The sequence below is a fragment of the Tachyglossus aculeatus genome, chromosome 16 (genome assembly GCF_015852505.1).
Source record: "Tachyglossus aculeatus isolate mTacAcu1 chromosome 16, mTacAcu1.pri, whole genome shotgun sequence".
In the NCBI taxonomy this organism is placed as follows: domain Eukaryota; kingdom Metazoa; phylum Chordata; class Mammalia; order Monotremata; family Tachyglossidae; genus Tachyglossus; species Tachyglossus aculeatus.
In genome coordinates this window covers 4966895-4982845 of record NC_052081.1, presented here as the reverse complement: position 1 = coordinate 4982845, position 15951 = coordinate 4966895, and the positions used below count along the sequence as shown (strand labels likewise).

Below are 15951 nucleotides of genomic sequence, written 5' to 3'. Positions count from 1 at the left end.
TTCATTCATTCAGTCGTATTTATGGAGCACTTCCTGTGTGCAGAGCACTGTGCTAAGCGCTTGGGAAGTACAAGTTGGCAACGTATAGAGACGGTCCCTACCCAACAGCGGGCTTACGGTCTAGAAGGGGGAGACAGACGACAAAACAGAACATATTAACCAAATAAAATAAATAGAATAAATATGTACAAGTAAAATAAATAGAGTAATAAATATGTACAGACATATCATCATCATCATCAATCGTCTTTATTGAGCACTTACTGTGTGCAGAGCACTGTACTAGGCGCTTGGGAAGTACAAATTGGCAACATATAGAGACAGTCTCTACCCAACAGTGGGCTCACAGTCTAAAAGCATATATATACATATATGCTTCTGGGGCCTCCGTTCCCTCGTCTGTAAAATGGGGATTAAGAGTGTGAGCTCCACGTGAGACAGGGACGGTCCTTCTTAGAGTGTGAGCCCGTTGTTGGGTAGGGATTGTCTCTATTTGTTGCCTAACTGTACTTTCCAAGCACTTAGAACAGTGCGCGGCACACAGTAAGTGCTCAATAAATACGATCGAATGAATAAATGAATGGACGTGTCCAACTTGATTAACTTGTATAATAATGATGGCATTTGTTAAGCGCTTACTATGTGCAATATTATTATTGCTTAATAATAATAATAATTTTAAAAAATACAGTTGACCGACTAGAGATGACAGGCAAGAGCCTCCCCACCCAATGACCCTCTCTCTCTGTCTCTGTGTCTCTCGCTCTGTGTCTCTGTCCCCTGCCCATCCCCCCGTCCCCCCCCCCGCCCGGTCCCCCCCCGGTTCCCGCAGCCGGCCGGCATGCCCCGCTCCGCCCCTCACCGACCATGAGCGGCCGCCCGGGGAACCTCAGCGCGCCCGCCGGGAGCGCCGGAGCCGTCGTCGTGGCCGAGTCCGTCGCCATCATAGTCATCGCCGTCTCGGTCTGCCTGGGCAACCTGGTCATCGCGGTCACCCTCTACCGCAAGTCCTACCTCCTGACGCTCAGCAACAAGTTCGTCTTCAGCCTGACCCTGTCCAACTTCCTGCTGTCCGTGTTGGTGCTGCCCTTTGTCGCCACCAGCTCCATCCGACGCCAATGGATCTTCGGGGTCGTCTGGTGCAACTTCTCCGCCCTCCTCTACCTCCTCATCAGCGCGGCCAGCATGCTGACCCTGGGCATCATCGCCATAGACCGGTGAGCCCCTCTCTGCTCACCCCCCGCCACCTCAAATAATGATAGTGTTTGTTAAGCGCTTACTATATGTGCCAAGCACCGTTCTTAGCAGTGGGGTAGATACAAGATAAGCAGCTTGTCCCACGTGGGGCTCACTGTCTTAATCCCCATTTTACAGATGAAGTAACTGAGGCACAGAGAAGGCGTGGCATGCCCTCCCTCTGCCCATCCGCCAAGCTAGCTCTCTTCCTCCCTTCAAGGCCCTACTGAGAGCTCACCTCCTCCAGGAGGCCTTCCCACACTGAGCCCCTTCCTTCCTCTCCCCCTCGTCCCCCTCTCCATCCCCCCATCATACCTCCTTCCCTTCCCCACAGCACCTGTATATATGTATATATGTTCGTACATATTTATTACTCTATTTATTTTACTTGTACATATCTATTCTATTTATTTTATTTTGTTAGTATGTTTGGTTTTGTTCTCTGTCTCCCTCTTGTAGACCGTGAGCCCACTGTTGGGTAGGGACCGTCCCTATATGGTGCCAACTTGTACTTCCCAAGCGCTTAGTACAGTGCTCTGCACACAGTAAGCGCTCAATAAATACGATTGATTGATTGATTGATTAAGCGGTCACGCAGCAGATGAATGGCGGAGGCGGAATTAGAACCCACATCCTCCGACTCTCAAGCCCGGGTTCTTTCCGCTAAGCCACGATCTTCCCCGTGCTGGGCTCACAGAGCCCAAACCCCAATCCCTCTCTTCTTCTACCCGGCCTAGACGGGAAGTTTGTTCTGGGCGGGGAACGTGTCTGCTAATTCTGCTGTATTGGACGCTCCCAAGTGCTCAGCACAGTGCCCTGCACATCGTAACGGCTTCATAGATCCCATCGATCGATTGGTTGATCTCAGCCTGGATCACACTCAGTGGCTCGCTCTCAGATCTGTGGAATGGTTAACATGGGTTAACCCTACTGGAAATACAATCCCTGCCCTCAAGGAGGGTACAATCTAGCAGAATTGGATCACATGTATCTGAACTTCCTGCCGAAGGACCCGTCATCCAGACGGGAAAATCCCGGCCCCAAGCCGGGATTTGAGGTTTTTTGTTTTTTTTTTAATAGCATTTATTAAGCGCTTACTATGTGCAAAGCACTGTTCTAAGCTCTAGGGAGGTTACAAGGTGATCAGGTTGTCCCACGGGGGGCTCACAGTCTTCACCCCCATTTTACAGATGAGGTAACTGAGGCCCAGAGAAGTGATGTGACTTGCCCAAAGTCACACAGCTGACAAGTGGTGGAGCCGGGATTTGAACCCAGGACCTCTGACTCCAAAGCCCGGGTTCTTTCCACCGAGTCACGCTGCTTCTCCGAGGTTCTAGAATACGGTTGGTCCCGACTACGTTTTCAATGCTAGCCAAGTTGGGGTAAGTCAGTCAAAATAGCTTCTCACCTCTGAGCAGCTGGTTTCCTCCAGGAAACTCAGAAGCAGCACGGCTTGGGGGTAAGAGCCCAGGCCTGGGAGGAGTCGGAGGACCTGGATTCTAATCCCGCCTCTGCCGATTGTGACCTTGGACAAATCACGTCACTTCTCTGGGCCTTAGTTGCCTCAACGGTAAAATGGGGATCAAATCCCTGTTCTCCCTCCAACTTAGACGGTGAGCCCCATGCGGGACGGGGACTGCGGCCGACCTAATTAACTCATACCTCCCCCAGCGCTTAGGATAGCGTTTCACGCGTAGTCGGCGTTTAACAAATAACGTAAAAAAAAAACAACCACTGAAAACCTCAGAGGCAGAAAAATGGCAAGCCCAGAAAGCTTGTGTGGCTTGTGGGGAGTGACCCAATCACAGAGATGTGGCCGGAGCCCCGGGAATTCAGGGACCCGCTCCAGTCAGGAAGGTTTTGGAATTCCCCACACTGGCCTCATTTTGGAACATGGCCCCGAGAGGAACCGCTTGGGACCCATCCCAGACCGAGGTTTTTTTATCTTGGGAACGGGCTGCCTTTCAAGACTTGTTTGTGGGGGAAAGACATTTCTGTCGGATTTCTGTTTCCATCGGGGGAGATTCCCATTCTTGGCTCTTGGGGGAATTCAAGAGCCTGGTTAGAAGTTAGAATTCCAAGAAGAACCAAGGTGGGAGTAGAGGGAGTGGGTTAGGGAAGGGGGGATGTATAAGAGAGAGAGTGGGGAAGAAAGGGAAGCAGCGTGGCCTAGTGGAACGAGCGTGGGCCCGGGCCCGGAGGGAAAGTGGCTCTACCACTTCTCTGTTGGGCAAGTCAGTTCACTTCATCTGTGCCTCAGTTACCTTGTCTATAAAATGGGGATTCATTCATTCATTCATTCAATCGTATTTGTTGAGCGCTTACTGTGTGCAGAGCACTGGACTAAGCGCTTGGGAAGTACAAGTTGGCAACATATAGAGACGGTCCCTACCCACCAGCGGGCTCACAGTCTAGAAGGGGGAGACAGACAACAAAACAAAACATATTAACAAAATTAAATAGAATAAATATGTACAAGTAAAATAAATAAATAGAGTAATAAATCTGTACAAACATATATACAGGTGCTGTGGGGAGGGGAAGGAGGTAAGGTGGGGGGGATGGGGAGGGGGAAGACTGTGAGGAGGATTAAGACTGTGAGCCCCATGTGGGACAGGGACTGTGTCCAACCTAATTAGCTTGTATCAATCTCGGCGCTTAGTACAGCACCTGGCAAAAAAAAGGAGAGTAAGAAGGTATGAAAGAGGGAGGAGGAGGGAAAGAGAAAGCCTCGTTGTGGGCAGGGAATCTCATTCATTCATTCACTCAGTTGCATTTATTGAGCACGTACTGTGTGCAAAGCACTGTACTAAATGCTTGGGCAAGTACAATAGAACGATAAACAGACACATTCCATGCCCACAACAAGCTTACAGTTTAGAACGTGCCTACCAACTTTGTTGTATAGTTCTCTTTCAAGGGCTTAGTACAGTGCTGTACACACAGTAAGCGCTCAGTTAATACCATCAATGGATTAATTGAGGAGAAAGAGGGAAGAGAGGAAAAAGAGGGAGGGAAAGAAAGATAGGAGAAGGAGGCAGAGAAAAAGAGTGTGGTGGAGGGAGGGAGTGAGAGAGGGTGAGAGATCATTTCAGAAAGATGAGGGTGGAAAGAGGAGAGACAAGGAGAGAGAACAAGAGGATAATAATAATAATAATGATGGCATTTATTAAGCACTTACTATGTGCAAAGCACTGTTCTAAGTGCTGGGGAGGTTACAAGCTGATCAGGTTGAAGGCAGGGAGGAGAGGAGAGCCAGAGGAGACAGAAAGGCCACAGGAGAGCGAGTCCCATATCCTCTCCGTTCCCGCTGTTGGGTAGGGACCGTCTCTAGATGTTGCCAACTTGTACTTCCCAAGCGCTTAGTACAGTGCTCTGCACACAGTAAGCGCTCAATAAATACGATTGAATGAATGAATGAATGAGTGTGAGCATTTCCCCGCGGGAGGCGCGGCGTGGGGGGGGCTCTCCGGGGCGTTTCTAACGGCTCCGCTCCCCGCCTTCCCCCGGGCAGGTACTACGCCGTGCTGTACCCCATGGTGTACCCCATGAAGATCACCGGGAACCGGGCGGTGCTGGCCCTGGCCTACATCTGGCTGCACGCCCTGATCGGGTGCCTGCCGCCGCTCTTCGGCTGGTCGGCCCTGGAGTTTGACGAGTTCAAGTGGATGTGCGTGGCCGCCTGGCACCGGGCGGCGGGCTACACGGCCTTCTGGCTGGTCTGGTGCGCCCTGCCGCCCTTCCTGGTCATGCTGGTCTGCTACGGCTTCATCTTCCGGGTGGCCCGGGTCAAGGCCCGCAAGGTGCACTGCGGCACGGTGGTCCTAGCCGAGGGGGCCGGCCGGCGGGACGGCCGCAAGACCTCCAGCGCCTCCACCTCGTCGGCGGGCAGCCGGAGGCCCGGCCCGCCCGGCGCCGTCTTCTCCTCGGCCAGCCAGTGCAAGGCCCTGGTCACCGTGCTGGTGGTGGTCGGGGCCTTCGCGCTCACCTGGGGGCCCTACGCGGTGCTCATCGCCTCCGAGGCGCTCCGCGGCCCCAACAGCGCGGCCCCGGCCCTGGAGACCCTGGCCACCTGGCTGTCCTTCACCAGCGCCGTCTGCCACCCGCTCATCTACGGGCTCTGGAATAAGACCGTGCGCAAGGAGCTGCTGGGCATGTGCTTCGGGGACCGCTATTACCGGGAGCCCTTCGTGCGGTGCCAGAGGAATTCCCGCCTCTTCAGCATCTCCAACCGGATCACAGGTCCGCCCCGCCCGCTCCTCCCACAGCGCTTTTCCGGCCGGGTCATCCCCCCTCGGGCAGACGCGGGAACCAGCCGGACCACAAGGGTCCCACTCCCGTTGTGGACGGGGAATGGATCTGTTGGTTGTTGAATTGGAGCCTCCCAAGCGCTTAGTACAGTACTCTGCACACAGTAAGCGCTCACTAAATATGACTGAATGAATCCCGGCTTCCCGGCCCCTCCCCGGGTGGTCTCACCCGTCCCTGGGGTGGGGGAGAGACGGGGCAACCCGGAGCAATCAATCAATCAATCAATCGTATTTATTGAGCGCTTACTGCGTGCAGAGCACTGGACTAAGCGCTTGGGAAGTACAAGTTGGCAACATATAGAGACAGTCATCATCATCAATCGTATTTATTGAGCGCTTACTATGTGCAGAGCACTGGACTAAGTGCTTGGGAAGTACAAGTTGGCAACATATAGAGACAGTCATCATCATCAATCGTATTTATTGAGCGCTTACTGTGTGCAGAGCACTGGACTAAGTGCTTGGGAAGTACAAGTTGGCAACATATAGAGACAGTCATCATCATCAATCGTATTTATTGAGCGCTTACTGTATGCAGAGCACTGGACTAAGCGCTTGGCAAGTACAAGTTGGCAACATATAGAGACAGTCCCTACCCAGCAGTGGGCTCACAGTCTAAAAGGGGGAGACAGAGAACAAAACCAAACATACTAACAAAATAAAATAAATAGGATAGATATGCATGAGTAAAATAAATAAATAAATAGAGTAATAAATCTGTACAAACATATATACATATATACAGGTGCTGTGGGGAAGGGAAGGAGGTAAGATGGGGGGGATGGAGAGGGGGGCAAGGGGGAGAGGAAGGAAGGGGCTCAGTCTAGGACCACTCTCCTAAAGCGTGGGGGTGTCCACCGCTCCCCGCGTGGGAGAGGAAATGGGTTCTTGACTCGGTAAGAATAACAATTGTGGTATTTGGTAAGCGCTTACTATGTGCTCAACGCTGGGGTAGATACTTGATCATCAGGTCCCACGTGGGGCTCCCCGCCTAAGTAGCATGGAGAACGGGGATTGAATCTCCATTTTGTAGAAGAGGGAATGGAGGCCTAGAGAAGTGAAGTGACTTGTCTAAGGTCACACATCGGGTATGTGGCAGAGCTGGGATAAGAACCCAGTTCCTCTGACTCTTAGGTCAGTGCTTTTTCCACAAGGCCACGCGGCTTCTCCCCCAGGGGCGGCGGCCCAGAAGCCGCTGCGGCTCCGGCTTCTCCCCCCTTGATAGTTACGCCTGCGACCCCCGGGTTGGCCCTGAGAGCTTCAATGAAGGCCCTGCTTCAATGAGCAGCATGGCCTAGTGGATAGAGCGTGCACCTGGGAGCTAAAAGGTCCTGGGTTCTAGTCCTGGCTCCGCCACTCGCTGCTGCGTGACCTTGGGCAAGACACTTCGCTTCGCTGGGAGGATTAAGACCGTGAGCCCCACATGAGGAGCAGTGTGGCTCAGTGGAAAGAGCCCGTGCTTTGGAGTCAGAGGTCATGGGTTCGAATCCAGGCTCCGCCACCTGTCAGCTGTGTGACTTTGGGCAAGTCACTTCACTTCTCTGTGCCTCTGTTACCTCATCTGTAAAATGGGGATTAAGATTGTGAGCCCCCTGTGGGACAACCTGGTCACCTTGTAACCTCCCCAGTGCTTAGAACAGTGCTTTGCACATAGTAAGTGCTTAATAATAAATGCCATCATTCTCTGTGCCTCAGTTCCCTCATCTGTACAATGGGGATTAAGGCTGTGAGCCCCCTGTGGGACAACCTGATCACCTTGTCACCTCCCCAGTGCTTAGAACAGTGATTTGCACATAGTAAGTGCTTAATAATAAATGCCATCATTCTCTGTGCCTCAGTTCCCTCATCTGTACAATGGGGATTAAGACTGTGAGCCCCCTGTGGGATAACCTGATCACCTTGTAACCTCCCCAGTGCTTAGAACAGTGCTTTGCACGTAGTAAGTGCTAAATAAATGCCATAATGAAAATAAAAAAGGCCAGGCTGCCGGGCTGCTGGGGGCCTGGATGCCGGGGGATGGGCGGTGGGAGCCATCTGGACGGTGGTCAGTATTCTGGTCGACGAGAATGTTGCTGGCCACTTTTTCATGCCGCTTCTTCCTTGGGCTTGCAGACCTGGGCCTTTCGCCCCACCTGACGGCCCTAGTGGCGGGCGGGCAGCCCCTGGGCCAGAGCAGCAGCAGCACCGGGGACACTGGCTTCAGCTACTCTCAGGACTCAGGTAATCCACCCTCCTGCTTCACCTCACCCTTCTCCTCCGACATCCCAGACATCACATTGCCAAGATCCGCCCTTTCCTCTCCATCCCAACCGCTACCCTGCTCATTCAAGCTCTCATCCTATCCCGTCTGGACTACTGCACCAGCCTTCTCTCTGATCTCCCATCCTCGTGTCTCTCTCCACTTCAATCCATACTTCATGCTGCTGCCCGGATTATCTTTGTCCAGAAACGCTCTGGGCATATTACTCCCCTCCTCAAAAATCTCCAGTGGCTACCAATCAGTCTGCGCATCAGGCAGAAACTCCTCACCCTGGGCTTCCAGGCTGTCCATCCCCTCGCCCCCTCCTACCTCACCTCCCTTCTCTCCTTGTCCAGCCCAGCCCGCACCCTCCGCTCCTCCGCCGCTAATCTCCTCACCGTACCTCGCTCTCGCCTGTCCCGCCATCGACCCCCGGCCCACGTCATCCCCCGGGCCTGGAATGGCCTCCCTCTGCCCCTCCGCCAAGCTAGCTCTCTTCCTCCCTTCAAGGCCCTGCTGAGAGCTCACCTCCTCCAGGAGGCCTTCCCAGACTGAGCCCCTTCCTTCCTCTCCCCCTCGTCCCCTCCATCCCCCCATCTTACCTCCTTCCCTTCCCCACAGCACCTGTATATATGTTTGTACATATTTATTACTCTATTTATTTATTTATTTATTTATTTTACTTGTACATATCTATTCTATTTATTTTATTTTGTTAGTCTGTTTGGTTTTGTTCTCTGCCTCCCCCTTTTAGACTGTGAGCCCACTGTTGGGTAGGGACTGTCTGTATATGTTGCCAATTTGTACTTCCCAAGCGCTTAGTACAGTGCTTTGCACATAGTAAGCGCTCAATAAATACGATTGATGATGATGATGATGATGATCCCAGCCCGCACACTTCGGTCCTCTAAAGCCAACCTTCCCGCTGTCCCTCCATCTCGTCTGTCTCGCCGCCGGGCTCTCGCCCGCGTCGTGCCTCTGGCCTGAAACGCCCTCCCTCCTCATGCCCGACAGACGATGACCGTCCCCAGCTTCAGAGCCTTTCTGAAGGCCCATCTCCTCCAAGAGGCCTTCCCTGATTAAGCCCTCCTTTCCTCTTCTCCCACTCCCTTCTGACTTGCTCCTTTATTCATCCCCATAGCACTTATGTCCATATCTGTCGTTTATTTATTTCTATTCATGTCTGTCCCTCCCACTGGACTGTAAGCAGCGTGGCTCCATGGAAAAGAGCCCTGGGTTTAGAGTCAGAGGTCATGGGTTCAAATCCCGGCTCCGCCACTTGTCAGCTGTGTGGCTTTGGGCAAGTCACTTAACTTCTCTGTGCCTCAGTTCCCTCATCTGTAAAATTGGGATTAAGACTGTGAGCCCCCTGTGGGACAATTTGATCACCTTGTAACCTTCCCTGTGCTTAAAACAGTGCTTTGCACATAGTAAGTGCTTAATAAATGCCATCATTATTATTATTATTATTAAACTCACTGTGGGCAGGGAAAGTGTCTCATAAAGTTTTCTCCCAAGCGCTTACCACAGTGGTCTGCACACAGTAAGCGCTCAATAAATGCAATTGATTGATTCTGACGCTGCCACGCTGGGGCAGGGGGCAGGGGACGGGGCCCCTGGAAGGAACTATCCTCTGGCCTTAGCTTTGGGTGGCTTCAGAAAACTTCCTCCATATCCCCTCTTCCTCCCTCAGCCCTCACCCATGGTCTTGCCCAGGAGGAGGAACTGCTTCTGAAATGCACCTGCATCTTAAATTCCGGGGTGTTTTAATAATAACGACCGACCGTGGTATCTGTTAAGTGCTTGCTGTGTGCCAAGGACTATACTAAACCCTAGGCTAGATCATCAGGTCGGACCCAGTCCCTTTCCTTTACAGGGCTCCCAATCTACGTAGGAGGGAGAACGTCCCTCCTTTCATCCCCATCTTACATCTTATCTTATCTTCTTATCATCTTATCATCTTTCATCCCCATTTTACAGAGGAGGGAACTGAGCCCCAGGGCAGTGAAGTGACATGTCCAAGGTCCCACAGCAGGCAAGTGGGATGAGACCCCAGGTCCTCTGACTCGAGCTGTTTTCACCGGAGCCACGCCACTTCCCTGTTTTTTTCCCCCGTCTGCGGGGATTATATAACGAGCAGATCCCGACTCTCACTTTGAGAATCGTTTTCTGAGGCCTCGGGCCTCCTGGGGAACTGGAACTCGAATAGGAGGATGGTGGCGGGGTTGGGAGAGGGGGAGAACAGGCGCCGTGGCCTTGTCCCCAAACATCTGGAAAACCCGGGCTCATTTCAGGAACGGACGTGATGCTGCTGGAAGATTATCATTCCGACGAGGCCTCTCATCCGCCCGCTGTTTATCCTCCGCGGAGGAAGAGCTCCGTGACATTTGAGGATGAAGTGGAACAGATTAAAGGTGGGTTCCTGGAATGGATTCTTCTGGAAAAACCAGAGGCCAAAGTCGGGGGCCGCGCCCTGAGTCCCGCCTCTCTCGGGGCTCGGGCTTGGGCCAAGAGGGTAATAATAATAATAATAATGTTACTTGTTAAGTGCTTACTATGTGCCAAGCACTGCTGTAAGCACTGGGGGAGATACAACTTAAGCAGGTTGGACACAGTCCCTGCCTGACATGGGGCTCACAGCCTTAACCCCCATCATCATCAATCGTATTTATTGAGCACTTACTATGTGCAGAGCACTGTACTAAGCACTTGGGAAGTACAAATTGGCAACATATAGAGACAGTCCCTACCCAACAGTGGGCTCACAGTCTAAAATTTTACAGATGAGGCCACTGAAGCCCAGAGAAGTGAAGTGACTTGCCCAAGGTCACACAGCAGTCACGGGGTGGAGCCAGGATTAGAACCCAGGTCCTTCTGACTCCCAGGCGTGTGCTAAATGCACCTTGCCATGTTGCTTCTATATCCCCTCCTGGCTCTCCCCTCCCCTATTGGTCCTCCTTTCCCCTTTGGGGCTTCCTCTTTTAATAACAATAATAATTATGGCATTTGTTAAGCACTCACTATGTGTCAAGAACTGTCCTAAGCCCTGGGGTAGATACAAGGTAATCAGGTTGTCCCACATGGGACTCACAGTCTTAATCCCCATTTTACAGATGAGGTAACTTAGGTACAGATAAGTGAAGTGATTTGCCCAAGGTCACACAGCAGACAAGTGCGGAGGCGGGATTAGAACCCATGTCCTCTGGCTCTCAAGCCCATGCTCTTGGCACTAGGCCATGCTGAGACCCTCCCTTTCCCATTCCGGTGAAAGGTGAAAGGAAAAGGTTTCGTTTACTGGTCCGGCCAGTGCCTCTCAAGCACAAAACTCTGAGAAGCAGGGCGGCCTAGTGGATAGAGCCCGGGCCTGGGATTCAGAAGGACCTGGGCTCTAGTCTAGGCTCCGCCACTTGCCTGCTTTGTGACCTTGGACGGGTCACTTCGCTCCTCTGGGCCTCAGTTTCCTTATCTGTAAATAGGGATTAAGACTGTGAGCCCCACGTTGGACAGCAACCTGATGTGCTGGTATCCACCCCAGCACTTAGTACAGTGCTTGGCACATAATAAGCACTTAACAGATAGCATAACTGTTATTATTATTAGCTTGTATGTACCCCAGCACTTAGTGCCGTGCCTGGCACATAATGAGCGCTTAACAAATACCAAACACACACACACACACACACACACAAAAAAAAAAAAAAAAAAAACTCTGAGTGAGCTCAGCAATGAAGCCGGAATAATGATAATAATAACTGTGGTAATTGTTAAGCGCTTACTACGTACCAAGCGCCCGGGCCACAGGGCTGACCCCTCACCGACTGTCCCCCCCCCAGCCACCCCCCTCACCACCTTCTCCTTCCCTTCCACAGAAGCCGCCAGGAACTCGGTTGTGCACGTGCGTGCAGAAGTACACAAGTCCTTGGACAGCTACGCGGCCAGCCTGGCCAGAGCCATCGAAGCCGACGCCAAGATCAGCCTGTTCGGAGGCGAGGCCCTACTGGGGGTCCTGGGCCCCGGGCGGACGGCCACGGGGGGTGGGCTCGGGGGCCGGCGGGGCAGCAGGACCCTCGCGGGCCAGAGACTGCAGCTGCAGAGCATCGACGAAGGCAGCGCCTAACCCCGGGGCCGAAGAGGAGGGGGCCCGGGCCGGCCGACGGGACGGGACCCTCGCTCGGAGAGAGGTGCCGAGGAGGAGACGGGTGGGCATCGCTCTGGGTGGGCGCCAGGGTCCTGGGCAGCCACAGCGGGTGGCCGTTTCCGTGCCACTTTTTTTGGATCTTCCTTGCCCAGGCGGAGCCGCGTATCTTCCCGCTGCCCGTCAGCGTGACCTCTACTTCTAAGGGGATGCCAGAGCCGGTGTGGGGAGAGAACAGGGGGCCTTGCGTGGTCCCTGGGGCCGGGAGACTGCCATAGAATCCATTAACCCATTTGCCCCAGTCTCCCTCTGGCAGGTCTAGAGGCTAATGTCCTGTAGGATGCATCCGTAGAGAAGGAATTCCTCACACTGCACCCTCCTTGTCACCCGCCTTCTGCAGCAGCAAGGGGGAGGGCCGTGGGCAATCCGGAGCCAGGTGTCCTCAGGCGCGGGGCCGAAGGGGTCATCTCTTCGGGTCTGGCGGACGAGCCACCCCTCAGGGGTCCCGGAGACATTCCCGCCGGGTGAAGGGCCGGCTGCCAGGTCGGGAGAGTCCCGGTTTTCTCCGAGGGGCATGGGGAGGGCCGGCAGTCGGGCCGGGCCGAAGACCTAGCCGGTCAGCTGGTCCACTGGTACAGAGGGGCCCCTAAGGAAGCTGGGGGATGGTGGGAGGAGAAAGAAGGGTCTGTCCTTCCTTCCTGAGAACTTGAATTTCCCACCAGAAAGGTCGGTCCTCCGCATTAAAGGGGGCATGTGCCCACACAGTCACGGGGCGGCACCACCGTCGTCAGGGGAAGAAAGGGAGGATTCGCTCTGTGGACAACCCTGGGGGAGGAAACGATGGGCAGGAAATTTGTGGGGAGACTGGAGCAGCCTTCTGACCCCCAGTAACCCCCTGGGGGTGCCCCATTGAACCAAAGTCAGGAAAGGAAGTTGACAGGGGGGAGGTTGCCTAGTCACGGAGCGTGGACCAGGCAGACAAAACCCCAAGTTCTGTGGGCTCCTCTGGATCTCCTCCCCTAAATCTCCTTCCTTGCTGAGCCTCAGAATTCCTTGGTAGTCAGGGTGGGAATCCCCCCACAGCCTCTCAGCTGGACCTTTTCGCAGCATCCTTCTCTCTCCAGGATCTCCAAGCTGCCCTGCAGAGAGTGAGTGAAACAACTCCAATTCACCCTCCTTGCCCTTCCCCTGTGGGGCCCGTTTCTGGGCCTGTGGGCCTGTTCTTATCTGCAAGGCAGCCCTAAACTCAGAATCACCATTGAGCCAAGTTATCTAATTCGGAGAGTTCGAGAACTGACGGCTTACCTGTCTGATTGACCCAGCCAGTGTGGGAGACAGAGTGAGGATGGGGAGGTGGTTGGCGACTTCTTGGTTGGGATGGCAGTTCCGTCCTCTCAGCTGGTGCTGTTGGTGTCCCCGGGCTCCTGAGGAGAATTGTGGCTTCATCTCAAACCCTCTCCGCCCCAAAGCTCACCCAGATTGGGGCTCTGCCCCTTGGCCCATTGTAGCAGAAAGTCACCAATGGTAGCCCTGGGGCTAGAGGATTTGCTTACCAGGGAGAGGAGGAGAAGGTTTGGCCATTGAAGACGGACGGGAGAGGGGGAATTGGCAGTGCCAGAGAAACGTTCTTCCGATTGGGCCGAAGCGCGGCGGATCCTTCCCACCCTGGCGGCCACCAACTGGTCTGAAGGAGACGATTCCATCGCACGGAGGCTGGAGAGGAGGTTGGGCTCGGCATATAGGAGGGAGACCCGGCCTTCCCAACACGGACAGGCCTGGAGAAACCGAGTCACGACACCGCCTGGGTCTGCGAGGGCTTTAGCAATCTCTAAGGAGGCAAGGGGGCCGAGGAGGGTGGGGATGGAGGAGATTCAGGCAATCGGATCCAGGAAGTAGTACGAGGGGCTTCAGGGCTCCTCTAAGTCAAGGCCGGTGGTGGTTGCTGGAGTGGCGGGTGGTTTCCTTCAGGACTAAGCCCATCCGGGGCACGTAAAACACGGTCTCTGCTGGTGCTATTTTCACTTTTTTCTAGCCCCACGCATCCTTGCTGGATGGTGCTGCAGGTCATTTCCGTTACATTTTATCCCCCAGCAAGCGAAAAGCTTCGAGTCACCCCAGAAGCCATGGGATGGGGGAGTTTACTCCAAGTGGCCTCGGGCACCGGGTGACAGACTTCACAGTGGCCTAGTGGGTGCCAAGCGGAGCGGCTTGCGGGGGCAAAATCGGCCTCCCGGGCCCGTGTTCGATCTGGGCCTCGTCCACTGTCTTCTCCAAAGGAAGCGAGGACGAGATTTGGGTTTATGTCAGTATTTATAAGGCCAGAAGACTGTACCTACAGCAGTTTGATTTACCCGATTAAATGCCCGTTTTGGTAGCTGTGTGACGTGTGATGGCGCCGGGTCAGCTTCTGGTAGGGGGAGGCGTCCTCCGTCCCCTCCCCAAGCGAGGGGTCTCTAAGGCCTCCTCTCTCTGGGTGACCCTTCCCCTCTCCATTCCCAACAGCCTCCACTACCAGTCAGACTCACATCATACCATTTTCTGTGCCCCTCCACTGCAGCCTGCCCCTGTCCGCTGTCCATCGTTGCAAGAAATGAGCAGTTGGAGGCAAAAAGCGACCTGCCCGGGGGCGGGAGGGGGGTCTCCCCAACCCCCAGACAGCGGCTCCCTCACCTGACTCAACAATTCCTTCCTCAGAGCCAATTGGGTTTCCTACAATGGCTTCTCCCAGTCAGGCGTTTGTATTTATTGAGCCCTTTCTGTAGAGAAGAGCTCTGAACTAAGCGCTTAGGAGAGGGCAATAGACTTGGAAGACACAATCCTCGCCCTCAAGTCTAGTAGCTCCTTGTGGGCGGGGGGAGACAGAAGTTAATAGGAATAAATCATTTCACAGTGCAAGTCCAGACAAGAAACAAATCCACCTGGCCCCTTTAGCATGTATTTCCCCCGAGGACAAGGCTTGGTCTGAAATATACAAGTTGGGGCTCCCACATGCTCTGTTTGTTTAAAAAATAACAATACTAGGTGTTATCCAGAACAGTTCTTTGTCCTTAGAGAATGGCAAGAAATGGTGGAAAATGGTCTTCTCCTTGTCCTTCCTTGTGTCAGGGGTCTGGACCAGCTCAATACCATCCATACTCCATCTTTACAGCATGTCCTTATCTATCAATCAATGGCATTTATTCATTCAATTGGATTTACTGAGCGCTTACTCTGACAAAGCACTGTATTAGCACTTGGGAGAGTCCAATACAACAGTTGGCAAACACGTTTCCCGCCCACCACGAGCTTAGTGGAAAGAGCCCGGACTTGGAAGTCAGTTCTAATCCCACCCCCGCCACTTGTCTGCTGTGTGACTTTGGGCAAGTCACTCAACTTCTCTGGGCCTGTTACCTCATCTGCAAAACGGGGATTAGACTGTGAGCCCACTCTTTTAGACTGTGAGCCCACCGTTGGGTAGGGACTGTCTCTATATGTTGCCAATTTGTACTTCCCAAGCGCTTAGTACAGTGCTCTGCACATAGTAAGCGCTCAATAAATACGATTGATGATGATGATGATGATTAAGACTGTGAGCCCCACGTGGGACAACGTGATTACCTTGTATCTACCCCAGTGTTGAGAACAGTGCTTGGCACATAGTAAGCGCTTAACAAATACCATTATTATTATTGTGCGCTGATGGGGTGCAGAGCACTGTTCTAAGCGTTTGGGAGCATAAAAGCGGTAGAAACAACCCCTGCACTCAAGGAGTTTGCAGCTCCGTATTATGGCAAGTGGAAGCAGCAGAGTAATAATAATGATAGCATCTATTAAGCGCTTACTATGTGCAAAGCACTGTTCTAAGCGCTGGGTAGAGAATCAGTGTGGCATAGTGGAAAAAGCATGGGCCTGGGAAACAGAAGGTGCTGGATTCTAATCTCTGCTCCACCATTTTTCTGCTGGGTGACCTTGGACAAGCCACTTCATTTCTTATGGCCTCAGGTGCCTCATCTGTAAAATGGGGATTAAGAGTGTGAGCCCCACGTGGGACA

At 53.3% G+C, this 15951-nt stretch overlaps 1 protein-coding gene across 1 annotated transcript; it reads left to right on the top strand.

Moving 5' to 3' along the window:
- Nucleotides 1-862: 862 nt before the first annotated feature.
- GPR161 (G protein-coupled receptor 161) lies at nt 863-14280 on the top strand. Its single transcript, XM_038757930.1, has 5 exons — nt 863-1217; nt 4751-5478; nt 7659-7766; nt 10080-10199; nt 11655-14280. Exons 1-5 carry the CDS (start codon nt 868-870, stop codon nt 11900-11902), a joined length of 1554 nt encoding a protein of 517 aa, XP_038613858.1. The 5' UTR covers nt 863-867; the 3' UTR covers nt 11903-14280.
- Nucleotides 14281-15951: the final 1671 nt, after the last annotated feature.